At 43.6% G+C, this 18263-nt stretch overlaps 1 protein-coding gene across 4 annotated transcripts in view; it reads left to right on the plus strand.

The window, feature by feature from the left end:
* TDRD9 (tudor domain containing 9) overlaps nt 1–18263 on the plus strand; it is a 116872-nt gene that overhangs the window by 34811 nt on the left and 63798 nt on the right. For all 4 annotated transcript variants that reach the window (XM_083433700.1, XM_083433699.1, XM_083433701.1 and 1 more), the window contains one exon: nt 2190–2357. In XM_083433700.1, coding sequence (XP_083289826.1) covers nt 2190–2357 — 168 coding nt within the window. The remainder of the gene's footprint in view (nt 1–2189; nt 2358–18263) is intronic.

An 18263-nucleotide genomic window follows, 5' to 3' on the forward strand; every position in this document is an offset into this window, starting at 1 on the left:
CAGGAAACGCAGCTGGGAATGCCCCGGAGCAATCCCTGCACATCGGGGCTGGCGAGTTTTCAGCTGGAGTGCATCATGGTTGGGCATTCTGTTTTCCCTGGAATAATGTTCCTCTGGGAGCATCTGCAGACTTCAGAGTGCCCCTCGTGTATTTGCGATCTTTTCCGTCTCAACCCTCTGTTCATAGAATAGCAATAATGAAAACTGATTCCAACAGTTTCGCTGTCGGATGAAAAGGCCGCGAAGTGGTGGAAGGCATTGATGTGCTGCGTAAATAACTATTGAAAAGCATGCCATCTCTTCTGAGAAGTTAACAGGCTTCCAGGGCTTCTTCAGGCACCCAACAGTGATGGGTAGGTGATGCTCTAAGACAGCCTTTCCCTGATTGGGGGGCCTCTGGAAGTTTTGGAGTACAAATACAACAGCTGTGTTGGCTGGGACCAATAGGAGTTGCATTGCAAAACATTCAGCGGTTGGGAGAGGCTGTTGTAGTAGACAGAGGCACAACGATGGCAGCGGCTATATCCTACCTCCACTGTTGGAAACGGTGGAGGTTGTTTTTGGCATCTGTCTCAAGAGACGATGGATTGCGCCTCTGAAGGTGGTCAAACTGCTGTGTTAGCAGCAGCAGAGTGACCTCTCCGGGCTTCAAACCTGGGCAGTGTATATGGAGGTCCTGGGCTGCCCAGACGACAAGCCCCCTCTCTCAGCCTCGTTCCAACCCCCTCTGCCCGCTCTGCTGCAGTACAGGATCGTGCTTGCAGTAACCAGCATTGATATGTTCTGTTGCTACTTGGAGGCGCATATTATAGTGGGGGAAGATACATGCACCAAGTATGTATCAGAGGATTGCCAAAACATGTGCCATCAGGATGCAACCTCATCAAAGCTGGAAGTCAGGTCCTTCGTTATTCAGATTTAGAAACCCCCCACATTACTTTCTCAGGAATGCACTCTTGGGTTGGGGCAACTGGCTAAAATGTTTTAAATGGTTCTAATTTTTGGTTCTTCTGGTTTGTTTTTTGTTGGGTCGATGTTGGTTAAATGTTTAGTTGTGGTTGGCGGTTATTTTAATTTGGGTATAACTGCAAATTGTTTGTTGTTATTTGTTCCTATTGATTTATTGGTTTGTTTGTTGCTCGTATAGGATATTTTGTTTTTTAATGTTTGATGCTTTGTTGTGTTTTTATTTATGTTGTAAGCTGCTGGGGAAACCCAGCCAGATGGGCGGGGTATAAATTTAAAAATTATTGTTATTGTTATCATTGATGTGGTCCAGAGGAAAGCAGGGCAATACATTTGGCACCAGCTTGGCTGCAGGAGTTGCCAGAAGGAGGCATTCAAAGCGCCATCCAACCGCCTTAGGGACTCCACTCTGGATTTGTGTAGGGTTTACTGCTTAGCCTTTTCTTCTCCTGAAGATATACCTGCCACAAGGCAGCGGAGGTTTAGGACCAGAGTTTTCCTTCTCTACCTTCGCAGGTTGACAAGCCCCATCTGCCCTTCCCTCCTTTCTACAGCACATGCAGAAAACTTCTTAACTGGCAGTAAGCCTCTAAATACTAATTGCTGGGAATTGCAATTGAGCAGTCCTGCTCCTCACTCTGGCAAACCAGATGCCTCTGGGAACAGGATACTGGACTAGAGAGGCCACTGGCAGGGCTGCTCTTACGTTTTGAGGCCTGATCATGCTGATGACGAACCCTAGAAATGACATTTACACAGAGGGGATTGCATGACACTAGCGGAATGACATTTGGAAGAAGCCCCCCCCCCCCCGACTCAGATTTTGTGACACTTCGTATCTGTTAACGAGAGACACGCGTTTTGTAGCAATATTGTGCCCCAAGGGTTTTTAATCTTCCTGTTGTGCACATTGAGTAAACACGTTGTGCTTTTTTCTTGTATGTACAAGATCAAATGTAGTCAGTGTCTGAAACTATCTATACCCACTTCTCTTCTTAAAACACACACACACAAAGTGTCAGATGCAAACAGCTTTATTATTATTATTTATTAAATTTCCATAGCACCCTTTATCCGAGGAACACATGGCAGTTTACAAAATAAAAACATAAAAATACATAACATAGTAACAATACCACCACCCCAAAAAAAATTCAGTACACAGTAGGAATTCAAGCTGTGAAGTTTCTGAAGCTCGTTTTCACATTTCCCCCTTTCCACAGGTAATTCTGATGTCTGCGACAATCAACTGCCAAGAGTTTGCCGACTATTTTGCTATCCCAGTCCGCAACAGGCTTTATCCGGCATATGTGTTTGAAGTAGAAGGCAAGCCTCATGCTATTGAAGAGTATTACCTCGACGACCTGAGGCCTATTCTCAGTCATATCAGGGTATGGAAAACAACTGGCATTGTCTCTCTGTCTAGAATAACTTTGGGGATATTAAGGGTAAGGAGGTGGACTTAAAACCCCAAGAAATTCCCCCTCTCCTCTTTCTGGCATATGCATAGTAGCTTCAGGTGGTAAGAAAGGAAGAGGTTTAAAGTAGAGATTCTCCCCCTCCCACCCTAACATAACATCTTTTTAAACCAGGTTTCAGATTCTGCATTGTCAGTGTAATGTGATCTAACGAGTGAATCCCGCCGAAGCATTGATTTAATGGTTTCAGACTTAATTCAGTGGGGAGGGGAAGGGGCCAGTGGGAGAGGAGAAAATTAATTGGCTGTACACTCCAGGCAGGCGTATCTGTTAACAAGCAAGAGTGCCAATCAAAGGCAAACTGATAGACTCCTGCAGTCATCGAAGTCCCGATACACAGAACAAAGAGTATCTGTCCTGTTATAACAATGTCCCGTCAGCATTCATGTATTTGACAGCAGCGTGTTGGCAACACCCATGGACAGAACAGGGAGGGACGCTTATATAATCTTTCTGGATGTTTGTGAAAGATTCCTGGTGATGCGTGGCAAGTAAGAGAGTCAGGAAAGTTGACTAGGAAGTCTCTCCCTATCGGGTCAGATCAAGGTTTCTTTAGTGTGGGGTTGGACACAAAATGTGTGTAGGTTTTTTTTGGGGGGGGATTTGCAGCTGGGAAGCTGATAATGCGCAATTTGGAAAAAAACCTGTGTGAGGGATTAGGCACATTAGGTGTTACATGTTTATCAATCACTTAAATGACAAGCAATGTCAGGGGCAGCATGCACAAAAATTATATAAGGGTAGAACACACGGTGTCCCTATTTAAAAGAAACAGCCCAAACTGTATTTAAACAGCAACAGCAACATTTTTTCTTTCTTTCTTTGGCTGGAACCTCTTCTTCACATTCACCTTTCAGCAGGTAACACTTTGTCACCTTCTTGTTCATAAACTGCTCCTGGTTTTACACCTGTTAGTTGCTGATCTAAGGCAGATAGTCAGTATATAGTAGACTATACACTGACTATCTCCCCCCCCTCTTTTTTTTAGTCTGACGGAGAATTTGTGCAATTGGAAAATCTGCTTTTTAAAAACTTCCAAGATTGGATCTGTCAGACGTGTTACTGCTTCTGTCAATTAGGTTTCCTAGCCACTTGATTTCAAGCCCGACACCTTCATGGGTATGGGAAAGGGGCTGCTTTAGGATCCTGGCTCCTATACCCCAACCTTCTGAAAATATTGTACAGCTTTAATCCTCCCATTATTGCTACTGTATTTCCTCCCCCTCTTCTCACTCCCCCTTCCGCCCTTCCTGGCTTACGGCCCTTCTTCTTTGCTTAGTAGGGAGGAACAAATAGGATGGTACAGGCGGTTGTGTTTTGTACCTTTAGGGCAGCTCTGGAGCAGCTTTGATAATAGCGGTGGAGCCCTTATGGAGTTTTCCTAGGAGAAAAGGCACCAAGCTTCGTTTGCTATTTTATGAAAGCTTTTGCTTTTTTAATTTTATTTTGAAAAAGCTGACAGCTATGGGTGGTATCGAACACTTTGGATCCGCTAATGCAGGGCACTTGAGTTAGCGGCCCCCAGCCCACCCTCAAAATCAGCCCCAGAGGTTTGGGCAGATACCAAAAGATTCCAGCTGAGGAACGACACTGTCCCTGTGGAGATGGCAATTTGGAAACGGTGGCTCATGTTCTGCTGTCCTGTCCCCTTTATAAAGATCTGAGGAATGAAATCATCACCCCACTCCTACTTACCATCCCAGGCCGCCCATCTGCAGCCACATTGTTCTTTCTGTTATCAGATCAAAATGATCAGACAACAGCAAAGGGTGCTAGGTTTATCGAGGGTGCAGTGAGATTAAGGGCCACTATCTGAACGATAATCTTGACCATTTGATTGTCCTTTTACCAATTGTTGTCTTTTTAATTGTATAGATTGCTTTTTTATGTTGCTATGGCCGTTGGCTAATGCAAATAGTTTTTTAAAAAAACTGGAGAAGCATTTTGGAAAGAGAGTAAGTGATGCATTGGATGCAATTCTATGTAAGGGGTTGGATTCCAGTTGGAAACTGGTGTGGCCTCACAGTCAGAGGAGGTGGGTCCAAGGATACTCAGCCTCCAACTGGGGAATTGGATCAGGCTCCTCATGCTGATGTGTTGAGAACCACCCCCATCGTTCTGCCCGGACACTGAGGTCCAGCTCCGAGGGCCTTCTGGCGGTTCCCTCATTGCGAGAAGCAAAGCTACAGGGAACCAGGCAGAGGGCCGCCCGCCCTGTGGAACGCCCTCCCATCAGATGTCAAAGCGATAAATAACTACCTGACATTTAGAAGACATCTTAAGGCAGCCCTGTTCAGGGAAGTTTTTAATCTGTGATATTTTACTGTATCTTTTGTTTCTATGGAAGCCGCCCAGAGTGGCTGGGGAAACCCAGCCAGATGGGCGGGGTACAAATAATAAATTATTATTATTATTATTATTATTATTATTATTATTATTATTATTATTATTATTATTATTATTATTATTATAGCACTGGTGGTCTGGAGCCTACACAGATGCTTGTCCTCTGAGCCTGACTCATCACACAAATCAGCTACCTGTTCTGCCCAGTGATGCAGGGAACAGAAGGAGCGACCAGCGGGTTTGCCCTTTAAGAACCACAGTCTCTCGCTTCCGGAGGCGGCGCGAAACCGTGATGGCGGACCTCTTCGAGCTCTGAAGAGGGGCACCGCAGAAAAGGGTTGTTTCGCTACGGCGCAGCGGCAACCCATTAAGAAAAACCACGGACAGAGAGAGTCCGTGGCCGTGGGACTCGGCGGGCACCTGGAGCGACCCCAAATTCGCGGAAGGGACCCCGTAAGGGGCTCCGGAGTGAAGGAGGGGGAGCGGTGCTGTGAGTTCATCGCTCTTTCTGCGGAGGCGAAGCCGCGCGGCTGTCACGGATGAGCGCTGACCTTTCTTCCAAAAAATACTACTCTGAAACAGCAAACCCGTGAGTAAGGACTTAAGATTTGTTACAATAACTTGAAGAAATTTGGCTGAAACCGGGAGACGAGAAAGAGGAAGTCCGTCTTCCGGCACTGCTTATAAGATCAAAGCAGACTGTTTAAAGAGCGGAAAGCGCTGTGAACAGGGAAGCTTTAAGGCTTTAAAGTGGGACTTTCGTGCACACTTGAAATTCTATTCTTAAAGGAAGAAAAAATACAGTTTAAATTGGACTTGGAGCGGTCCCCCATGGGGCGAGGGAAGACTCTAACCCCAAATCTTCGGGTGGCCGGGTGAAGTTGCTTGACTGCGGAACTGTTACAAACTTCCAGATACTTTTGTAACTGAAGTGCAACTTTTGGGCTTACTTAGTTTGAGTGGATACAATTGCAGGCACCTTGTTGGAACATTGTTAAACGTTTTAAAGTGCTCTGCAGGACTTTTTTCTTAGTGTTTTGGAACTAACTTGCTTTTAAAATTGTTTTTGAAAACGGAAACTTTAATGGCGGAAAAGTTACCTTCTTCTTACTAACTTTTGGTGGCACTCCCCCTAGAGGACATTGGATAACAAAGGCCTGGGAAAAGTTTTTTTGCTTACTTTCTTTCTCCAGACTGTTTATAAATTTGGACTTGTCTTTCCCATGGGATTACAACATCTGACCTTGAACATTGACTGATGAGTGGTACAGGAAAGACAAGAGCAGCCAAAGCTAAGGAAGCTAAGGAAAAAGAAAAAGCAAAAAAGCAGGCACAGCTTTTGCAAACAACTTTAACTCAGGGACGTAGACTATCAGTGCCTGCTGTGCTTGCAACACAAAAAGTAGAAAGTGAAAAGCCTGAAAAATCTGAAGAGGAAGATATGGCATCAGGAGGAGCAGAGGCAGTACTGAAACAAGTTTTGGAACAATTGTCAACATTAAATCAAAAAATTGATAACCAATCAACAAAAATTGACCAAGCTACATCCTCGATCCAGAAATTGACAGATCAGGTTTCCCAACACACCCAAGCAATTGAAAAATTGCAAGGAGCAACGGAAGAGAACCGTAAATTGGCAGGGGAAGCCGTTGAAATTGCAACATCAGCTAAAAAAGAGGTTGAGGAAGTTAAAGCAGAAGTCAAGCCTCTGCATAAACAGATAGGGGACCAACAAACCTATCTCTCTTTGGTGGAACTGAAAAACCGGGAGACTAATCTTAGGCTTAGGGCGGTCCCAGAAATCGAACAAGAAGATTTGATTGGATTTTTGACAACAGAATTTTCAAAGTTCTGGGGCTTAAAAGAAGAAAGTGATTTTAAAATAGTATCGGCTTTTCGACTGGGAAGATTGGTAAGAAAAGATAGATCTAGAGACTGTCTAATAGCTTTGAGATCAAGAGAGGAGAGAGACAAAATATTAGGCCTACACTTCAAAAACTCAATTGAGATACAAGAGAAAAGGGTGGAAATCTACCGAGATATTCCTAAACAGCTATTGGATCTGAGAGCCACCTATTCAGAATTGGCTAAGTTGTTGAGACTTAACTCAATCCCTTATAGGTGGGAGTTCCCACAAGGACTATCATTTACTTACAAACAGAAGAAGGTTAAAATAAGATCACCAGAGGATCTACAAAAGTTCCAGCACGACCACGGAGAAGATCTCCAAAAAGAAGCAGCAGCCCTTTGGCCTATACTTAAACCAGGACCCACTCTGCCAGCAGGCGGAGGGACGCCTAAATCCTCGGAATTAGAGGAAAAAGAAGATACACCGCTCTAGGTGTAACAGAATAGTTCAGGATGTCTCTGCAGCTACTCAGTTGGAATATAAATGGCGGAAATTCCCCGGAGAAAAGAAGGAAATTGTTTCATATATTGAAGAAAGAACAATTGGATATTATTTGTTTACAAGAAACCCATGTGACCAGGCTCCACAGGAAAGTTTTGGTCAACAAAAGACTAGGCCAAGAGTTTATTTCCTCAGACAAGGTAAAGAAAAGAGGAGTGGTGATTTATGCTAAGGAGAGCCTGATACCTAAATTTTTATTCAAAGATGAATATGGAAGAATTCTGGCAATTGAAATCCAGACCCAAGGAGAAAAAATATTGATACTAGGAATTTATGCTCCAAACGACGGGAAATCAGAATTTTTCAAGAAGCTGCATGAGACGCTGCTGGACTATCTGGACTATGCTAACATCATAATGATGGGAGACATGAATGGAGTGGTGTCTACACATATGGATAAGTCTTATAACCAAAATCTAACATCAGACGGCAGACTGCCTAAAACTTTTTTTGAAATGACTGACAATCTGGATTTGATTGATATATGGAGGACAAAGAACCCCCTAGGTAAAGAAGGAACTTTCTTCTCTGAGGCCCACCTGTCCTGGTCAAGGATCGACCAAATCTGGACCTCCAGGGGGCTGGCACCCAAGACTAAAAAGGTGGAAATCTGCCCAAAAACATGCTCCGACCACAACGCTCTGAAATTAGATCTCAGACTTACTCAAACCGGTTCCTTCAGATGGAGAATGAATGACACTCTTTTAAGAGATCAAGAGATTGTGAAAAAGGCCCAAAAAACATTAAAGGACTATTTTGAGATAAATTTGAATACTACAGTAGAAAAAAGAACCATCTGGGACGCAAGCAAAGCTGTCATGAGGGGGTTTCTGATACAACAGAATACAATTAAGAAGAAGCTCTGGAATGGAAAGAAAGATAAAATACTGGAGAAAATACATCAAGGAGAGAAAAAATTGAGAACTAAACCAAAGTCAAAGGATCTGTTGAGAGAAATTAAATTCCATCAAGCAGAATATTCAAAATTGATTAATCAGGAGATTGAATGGAAAATAAAACAGATGAAGCAAAGATCCTTTGAATCAGCAAATAAATGTGGAAAGCTGCTAGCTTGGCAGCTGAAAAAAAGACAAAAGTTGAACACAGTTACAAATCTAGAGATTGAAGGAAGAACGGTGCAGAAACCAGAGGAAATTAGGAAGTGCTTCCACAGATATTTTAAAGAACTTTATGTACAGGGGCCTCAGAAAGAATCAGAGATAGATCATTTTTTAAAGACAAATGGACTATCAAAAATAACTCAAGATAAAAGATCAATCTTGAACTCTACAATAACCACCCAGGAAATTGAAAGTGCCATTCAGAATATGCAACTAGGCAAATCTCCAGGCCCGGATGGGCTTACCTCCAAATACTACAAGACTTTGAAAGACTATTTAACACAACCCTTGTTGGAGGTATGCAACCAGATCATGGATGGGAAGAGGGCACCAGAAACGTGGAAAGAAGCGTTCATCACATTGATACCTAAGATAGAATCTGAAAAGACTCAACTCAAGAACTACCGCCCCATCTCACTCCTGAATGTGGATTACAAAATATTTGCAGACATTTTGGCAAGTAGACTTAAAAAAGTTTTAATTGAAGTAATTCACAAAGACCAAGCAGGCTTTCTCCCTGGTAGACATTTATATGAGAATACCAGAAACATCATCGATATTTTGGAACTTTTACAAACTGACAGGAACACAAGGGCGGTGTTAATTTTTGTTGATGCGGAGAAAGCATTTGACAATATATCTTGGATGTTCATGAAGAAAAACTTGGAAGGGATGGGAGTGGGGCGGGGGTTTGAAAATGGGTTACGAGCAATTTATTCAGAGCAAAAGGCCAAATTAATAGTGAACAATGTGGTGACGGAGGAGTTCAAAATTGAAAAAGGGACACGACAAGGGTGCCCTCTATCCCCTCTTTTATTCATTTCAGTCCTGGAGGTGCTATTGAACATGATAAGGGAGGACCGGCTGGTACAAGGGATAGAGGTCGGAGTGAAACAATATAAACTTAAAGCTTTTGCAGATGACCTAGTTTTGACATTGCAGGAGCCAGAATCCAGTACAAAAAGAGTTCTTGAACTTATATCTGAGTTTGGTCAGGTGGCGGGGTTTAAGTTGAACAAACAAAAAACCAAGGTTTTGACCAAGAATTTGACACTTACAGAAACAGAGGGGTTTCAGAGAGAAACAGAATTAAATGTGGTAAAGAAAGTGAAATACCTAGGGATCTATTTGTCTTCCAAAAATTTGAATTTATTTAAGGACAATTATGAAAAATGCTGGTTGGAAGTAAAGAAGGATTTAGAAATTTGGTCAAGATTGAAACTTTCCTTGTTGGGAAGGATTGCAGCAATTAAAATGAATGTATTGCCGAAAATGTTATTTTTGTTTCAAACCCTACAGATCGTGGACAGAGAGGAATGTTTTGGAAAATGGCAGAAGGATATATCTAAGTTTGTCTGGCAGGGCAAAAAGCCCCGAATAAAGTATAAAATATTAACTGATTCAAAAGAAAGAGGGGGGTTTGCCCTGCCGGATTTGAGGTTGTACTATGAAGCTGCAGCCTTCTGCTGGCTGAAAGATTGGTTTTTGCTAGAAAACACCGACGTCCTAGATCTGGAAGGTTTTGATAATGCATTTGGTTGGCATGCATATCTATGGTATGACAAGGTTAAAGTTCACAAATTGTTTAAAAGCCATATTGTCAGAAAAGCGATTTTTGCAGTCTGGATGAAATATAAAGACTTATTAGAGAGTAAAACACCGAGGTGGCTATCACCGGTGGAGGCCAAAGCTCGAAAAAGACCCAATATGGAGGCCTATTGGCCGAAATATTGGGAATTAATTGAAAAAATTGGAGACGGTTGGAAGTTGCAGAGCCAGGACAAATTAAAAAACAAGGTGCGAGATTGGTTACATTATGCTCAAATTCAAGAGGTTTTTAAAATGGATAAAAAGGTTGGTTTCCAGGAGGGGAAATCGAAACTAGAGACAGAATTGTTAGAACCAAAGACCAAGAATTTATCTAGAATGTATAACTTGCTGCTTATGTGGAACACACAGGATGAGACAGTTAAATCTGCTATGATAAAATGGGCACAGGATGTTGGACATAATATTATGTTTGAAGACTGGGAAAGGTTATGGAACACCGGAATGAAATTCACGGCATCTAGTGCCTTGAAGGAAAACATTATGAAAATGATATACCGGTGGTACATGACCCCAGTCAGGTTAGCCAAGATGCATCACCTGTCTGACAACAAATGTTGGAAGTGTAAGGAAGCAGAGGGGACTTTCTTCCATCTCTGGTGGACCTGCCCAAAAGTGAAGGCCTTCTGGGAAATGATTTATAATGAATTGAAAAAGGTATTTAGGTATACCTTTCCTAAGAAACCAGAGGCCTTCCTGTTGGGCATGGTGGACCAGAAAATGTCAAAGAAAGATAGAACTTTGTTTATGTACGCTAGCACAGCAGCAAGAATACTCATTGCAAAGAGTTGGAAGACACAAGATTTGCCCACGCTGGAGGACTGGCAGACGCAGTTGATGGACTACATGGAGATAGCTGAACTGACCGGCAGAATCCGAGATTTGGATAAAGAAACAATTGAGGAGGACTGGGGAAAATTTAAAGATTATCTGAAAAAATATTATAAGCTGTATGAATCCTAAGAAAGTGCATGATTAGGAAACGATAAGCTTCTGCGAATATGATTAAGTAAATGGTAAAATTAGTGACAAAAGAGAAAAGGAGACAATTTAAATTGAATATGTTATGTTTATTTTAAAGGTATTGAAATTGAGATATAATATATTGCATTTGGATACATAACATTCGAAAGTTACAACAAGGTATGAAATAAGGTAACAAAATGCTGACATTGTTAATGCAAAGAACGCAGAATCGGAAGGGGTGGGGAAGTCCAAGTTTTATTTTGTTTTTGTTGTTAAAAAAGAGAAAATTTGTTTCTTGTAACTACTTTATTTGTTTATAAACCTATAAAATTATGGAAAGAAACGCAATAAAAAAATTTATAAAAAAAAAAAAAAAGAACCACAGTCTCTCCCTTTACCTCTGGCCTGTGTCAGAGCTATGGGAGCTATCCATGGTGCTGCAACTATCCTGGCTGGCTGCTGTGGAAATCTGGCACAGATGGGTTAGAACAGCTACAGCTGCTTCTTTTTGTGTTTTCATAAACGTACACAAAGGCTTGGAGCCCGATGCTGCTCTGCAGTGGTGTAGGCAGGTTCTAATGCTTGAGCAGAAAGCACCAGTGCTAAGAAAAGCTTAGAGCAGCCTTTCCCAACCTCATGCCCTTGGTTTATAAGTCCCACCTACCCCAGGCAGCTATGCCAGTATAACTTTTTGAATATGAGGAGGAATAGCATGATTATTTATTATTATTTGTTAAATTTCTGTATTATGGGAGTTGTAGATCGGAAGAGGTAAGGTTATGCACAAATTTGGAATTCTTGTTTTCAGTGAAAATACTGCGCCGCACCCTTTCCTTATGTTTACAGGGTGCAGACCTACTTGCTTGTCATTGGTTACTCTATATAAGGCTCCATTTTTAGTTTGTCTACATCTCGGTGCTTGAAACCCCCTCAACTACTTTTGCCAGTAGCAGAATGCTGTCACCACTCAGTAATGCCACTGGTCTGTGTGGTGGTGGGGAGAATCCCTTTTAAGAAAAGCCCTGCTATTTGTATGCCACCTTTCCATAGTTAGAAACATACCGTGATCAAATCCCGCCCGGAAACCAATGTCCCCACTGTGGAAGGACATGTGGATCCAGAATTGGCTCCCACAGTCATTTACGGACTCATTGTTAAAACCTTGTTTATGGAAGACAATCGTACTCTGCTACGAGTGATCGCCAAAGAAGTAGTGGTAGTTAGAACCATGCTCAAGGGGGCTTGCAACATGAAATGATTTACGTAATCACAAAGCATGTCAAAAGTTTTATTTCTCTTGTCTGAGGAGAGTTTTGTCATTTTCTTTCTTTAAAAAACCCACCACATTTACTTACTTGTTTGCAAAATGTTCTGTACCGTCAACATTAAGAAAAAGTGTCGTAGTGTTGAGTAGCACAAAAATCAACAATAAAATTTCACCAGTAAAACCAAATGCAAAGCACATCACAAATCAGTAGATCGGATTATAATGCATCAACATAATCTGGTGGGGGAAAGCCTGGGTGAACAGGCTTCCTTGCATGAATTATTGTTGGATCTCAACAGCTGCTTTTCCTCAAGAGTAGAGCAACATGGGAGTACTTTGGTTTTTAAAGGCAAAATAAATTATTTAAAATTATTCTCTTATTTTTTATTTCTGTGCTGGGCTCGTTAGAAGCCCGCATTGTGTTGGGTAAAGCTGTCTCTATCAGATTTGTTTCCAGTTTGAATGGGTCACTTCTGGCAGCCAGGGTAGCATTTGTGGACTCTTGTATTTGTCAAACTGCAAACTTCCCTGGTAAAACGCCCTGGCAGCTCTTGTCTTCGGAGATAGCAAAAAAACGGGAGGAAAGCGCCGAAGCTTCAGCAAGGTGAAAACTCCAGCTCTGAAAGCTACTGAAGCAGAGAAACTCAAACTGATGGCTTTTACATTCTAACAAGTAAGAATGGAATAATCCTAGGATAAGATAGAAGATGAAACGGCCTGTAGCCTTCATAAAATGGTTCACCAGCCCATCCCGACCATCCAGTCTCACTGCCTTAGGTGAAATATATGCAACTGTTCAAATGAAACTAACAGCTTCACACAAGGATTTGGGTTAATGGTCACTGAGCAACAGGGTCAGGGAACCTCTCCAGATGTTGTGGATCTCAATTTTCGCCATCCCTGACCATTAGCCATTCTCTTTTTTTATATATATAATTAATTTTTATTCAATTTCCAATAAACATTCCATCCATATTTAACATTCGCCTTATACATATACATCTTTTGGACTTCCCTCAGCCTATCTGACAATTCTCCATATTATCACTACAACTCACATTTCTTAAATTTATATTGCACTTTACCACTCTTAATTGTAACCTATCGTTCAAGCAACATTTCAATCAATCTTTTTCACAAAGCTTCTTGAAAACCAACAAGTGTTAGTTGCTCCTCACGTACAGTTTTGATATATTCTGTAAATTTATTCCAGTCCTCAGAAAATCTCTAATCGCGTTGGTTCCTTATTTTCCCAGTCAATTTGTCCATCTCTGCATATTCCATCAGCTTCATTCTCCATTCTTCCTTGGTCGGCATTTCTTCCTGCTTCCATTTCTGGGCCATCAAAATTCTTGCTGCTGTCACTGCATACCTAAATAGTTTCACGTCATTCCTTCTAATATCATTCCCTATTATTCCTAATAGAAATGCTTCTGGTTTCTTAATAAAGGTATATTTCAACATTTTCTTCATCTCGTTATAAATCATTTCCCAGAAGCATTACGCTTTCTTACATTCCCACCACATATGATAAAATGTTCCCTCTTTTTCTTTACATTTCCAACATTTGTTACTAAGTTTATACATCTTACCAAGTTTCACTGGTGTTACATACCATCTGTCCATCATTGTCATTACATTTTCTTTTATTGTAGTGCATGCAGTGAATCTCATTCGACCATTAGCCATTCTCACGAACGGGTGGCAGTTGGGGTCCAATGTCATTAGTGCTGCAGGTTCCCATCTCTGCTGTGCAACATGGTTTTTTTGTTTGTTTGCTAACAGTCTGGCATACTTTATATTGTGATTGATTGTTTCCAACATTGCAGGGGGTTGGATGACCCTTGGGGGGTCTCTTCCAACTCTGCACTTCTGTGTTCACATCTCTGTAGGACACCATGCATAGCATGTGCTACGTGCGCCAAAAAAATTGTTCCTTCTTTTCTATCTCAGGACTGCCAAGTTTAGTACAGTGGTACCACTGAGCCTCTTGGGCTTTGGGATCGGAAGGTCGGCGGTTCGAATCCCCGCGATGGGGTGAGCTCCCGTTGCTTGGTCCCAGCTTCTGCCAACTTAGCAGTTTGAAAGCACACCAGTGCAAGTAGATAAATAGGTACCGCTCTGGTGGGAAGGTAAACGGTATTTCCGTGAGCTGCTCTGGTTTGCCAGAAGCGGCTTAGTCATGCTGGCCACATGACCCAGAAGCTGTACGCCGGCTCCCTCAGCCAATAAAGCGAGATGAGCGCCGCACCCCAGAGTCGTCCGCTATTGGATCTAATGGTCAGGGGTCCCTTTACCTTTACCTTACCTTGGTTGTCAAACGTAATCCGTTCTGGGAGTCCATTCGACTCCTGGAACCATTTGAAAACCGAGGCATAGCTTCTGATTGGCTGCCGGACCTTCCTGCACTCAATTGGAAGCCACGTTGGACGTTTGGCTTCCAAAGAACATTCGAAAACCAGAACACTCACTTCTGGGTTTTCGGCATTCAGGAGCCAAAACATACGAGTACGAAGGTGTTTGGGAACCAAGGTACAACTGTACATAAATGGAACTTGTAAAAATCAGCAAACTCGCTTTAAAAAGCATTGTTTCACCATCTGTCTGCTTCTGTTACACACAATTTTTAAATATGTTGATTAGCCAGGTTTCTCTGACCTTAGAAAATAATTCATTCTTTAGCCAAGGGGAACAAAGGCTGTTCACTCAGGTGGAATTGCATCTCCTTTTAGAAGACTCCCGGTTAATTAACATTGTAAATTAGGCTTTGAAAAATGTACTGATGGAAAATTTGTGTTGGCTGGGAATTGCAAGTTTCTTCATGTCTGCCTAAAAGCTCCTTTCTCATAAATAGACTACATCTTACCAAAGATTGAAGGAAGCAGCTTCTTTATGTTCTGCAATCCGGAGCAGAATGTGCCCTTTTGTACTTCCTGCCTGTCAACTTTGGGAAGAGAATAAAATCATACTAGAAGTCCTTCCACAGGAAAAGCAGCTGTGCTTGAAATGTATCAGGACTTCAGTTCGTCATAAAATATTCTCTCTACCTGTTGGTTGCCTGCCTTCAGTGCCTTGGTGGGGTGGGGTAACCCACTACCACCAGGGCTGTGTACACACTATGCATTTAAGCACATTCCCGCCCCCCTCCAGAATTTTGGGCAACATAGTTTACCCATCACCGAACTATAATTACCAACACGAATTAACAAACTATATCAGCTTTATATGGAGACAGACCTTTTGGTCTATCTAGCTCTGCATTGCTTACACAGACTGGCAGCAGCTTTCCAGGATTCTCATAACATGGGGCACCCCCCTCTACCTAGGAATGCTGGGAATTGAACCTGTGACCTTTTGCATGCACTGCAGGTGCTCCACCTCCAAGCTGCCATCCTGCCTCACCTTGCTTTCTGTCCTACGTCTCTTCTGATTTCCTTCACTCATCCCTGCCATTCACAACCCATCCCTGACCTCTTTTTGTTTTTCATTGTCATTTGTAATTTTCAGTTATATACCGTATTTTTCGCCCTATAGGACGCACCGTCCCATAAGGCGCACCTAGTTTTTTGGGGGGGAAATAAAGGAAAAAAATTATTTCCCCCCCAGGCGCGGGGTTGGGGAAGCCCGAGCTTCCCCCGACCCCAGCCCCCAAACAGGCACCTCTCCGCCAGCAGCGGGAGCGCTCCCGCTGCTGGCGGAGAGGTCCGCGAAGCCTGGGCGCGCTGAGCTCAGCGCGCGCAGGCTTCGGCATGCAGGCACCTCTCCGCCAGCAGCGGGAGCGCTCCCGCTGCTAGCGGAGAGGTCCGCGAAGCCTGGGCGCGCTGAGCTCAGCGCGCGCAGGCTTCCGCATGCAGGCACCTCTCCGCCAGCAGCGGGAGCGTTCCCGCTGCTAGCGGAGAGGTCCGCGAAGCCTGGGCGCGCTGAGCTCAGCGCGCTCAGGCTTCGGCATGCAGGCACCTCCCCGCCAGCAGCGGGAGCGCTCCCGCTGCTAGCGGAGAGGTCCGCGAAGCCTGGGCGCGCTGAGCTCAGCGCGCGCAGGCTTCGGCATGCAGGCACCTCCCCGCCAGCAGCGGGAGCGCTCCCGCTGCTAGCGGAGAGGTCCGCGAAGCCTGGGCGCGCTGAGCTCAGCGCGCGCAGGCTTCCGCATGCAGGCACCTCTCCGCCAGCAGCGGGAGCGTTCCCGCTGCTAGCGGAGAGGTCCGCGAAGCCTGGGCGCGCTGAGCTCAGCGCGCTCAGGCTTCCGCATGCAGGCACCTCCCCGCCAGCAGCGGGAGCGCTCCCGCTGCTAGCGGAGAGGTCCGCGAAGCCTGGGCGCGCTGAGCTCAGCGCGCGCAGGCTTCCGCATGCAGGCACCTCTCCGCCAGCAGCGGGAGCGCTCCCGCTGCTAGCGGAGAGGTCCGCGAAGCCTGGGCGCGCTGAGCTCAGCGCGCGCAGGCTTCCGCATGCAGGCACCTCTCCGCCAGCAGCGGGAGCGCTCCCGCTGCTAGCGGAGAGGTCCGCGAAGCCTGCATTCGCCCCATAGGACGCACCCAGATTTCCCCTTCATTTTTGGAGGGGAAAAAGTGCGTCTTATAGGGCGAAAAATACGGTACATTTCAGTAGTATTACAGTCATTTTAACATTTCAAAACTCTACTTCCTTCTTCTCTTTCTGCGGTTAAATTTATATTTATTACTTCCTGCGTATTCTGAATTAACTGATTCTTTTATATTTACTTTGACGAAACTGGAGGTTATTACAATAATCCTGCCAATGTCCTTATCAGTTTACAATTTATTTGTACATATTCAATAAACCATTTCCATTCTTCTATAGAAAGTTTGTTGTCTTGATTTCTTATTTTTCCGGTAAGTTTCGCCATTTCTGCATAGTCTGTGAGTTTTTGTATCCAGTCTTCTTTCATTGGGACTACTACTACTTTCCATTTTGGGGCCAATAACATTCTTGCTGCTGTAGTCGCATGCATAAATCAAATTTGCAGATGACACCAAACTGGGAGGGGGGGCTAACACCCCAGAAGACAGGATCACACTTCAAAACGACCTTGACAGATTAGAGAACTGGGCCAAAACAAACAAGATGAATTTTAACAGGGAGAAATGTAAAGTATTGCACTTGGGCAAAAAAAATGAGAGGCACAAATACAAGATGGGTGACACCTGGCTTGAGAGCAGTACATGTGAAAAGGATCTAGGAGTCTTGGTTGACCACAAACTTGACATGAGCCAACAGTGCGACGCGGCAGCTAAAAAAGCCAATGCAATTCTGGGCTGCATCAATAGGAGTATAGCATCTAGATCAAGGGAAGTTATAGTGCCACTGTATTCTGCTCTGGTCAGACCTCACCTGGAGTACTGTGTCCAGTTCTGGGCACCACAGTTCAAGAAGGACACTGACAAACTAGAACGTGTACAGAGGAGGGCAACCAAAATGGTCAAAGGCCTGGAAACAATGCCTTATGAGGATCGGCTAAGGGAGCTGGGCATGTTTAGCCTGGAGAAGAGGAGGTTAAGGGGTGATATGATAGCCATGTTCAAATATATAAAAGGATGTCACATAGAGGAGGGAGAAAGGTTGTTTTCTGCTGCTCCAGAGAAGCCGACACGGAGCAATGGATACAAACTACAAGAAAGAAGATTCCACCTAAACATTAGGAAGAACTTCCTGACAGTAAGAGCTGTTCGACAGTGGAATTTGCTGCCAAGGAGTGTGGTGGAGTCTCCTTCTTTGGAGGTCTTTAAGCAGAGGCTTGACAACCATATGTCAGGAGTGCTCTGATGGTGTTTCCTGCTTGGCAGGGGGTTGGACTCGATGACCCTTGTGGTCTCTTCCAACTCTATGATTCTATGATTCTATTCTATAAATAAATTTCTATACTGTTTAGGTAGTTTTACCCTTATAATTCCCAGAAGGAAAGCTGATGCTTTCCCCCCAAATGTTATTTTAAACATCATTTTCAATTCATTATATATAATTTCCCAGTAAGCTTTAACCTTTCTGCAAGACCACCACATACAATAGAAAGTACCTTCTTTCTCTTTGCATTCCCAACATTTACTCGATCTTGTTTTATACATTTTTGCCAGTTTACTCGGTGTTAG

Source organism: Podarcis tiliguerta (assembly GCF_965153285.1).
Source record: "Podarcis tiliguerta genome assembly, chromosome: 1".
In the NCBI taxonomy this organism is placed as follows: domain Eukaryota; kingdom Metazoa; phylum Chordata; class Lepidosauria; order Squamata; family Lacertidae; genus Podarcis; species Podarcis tiliguerta.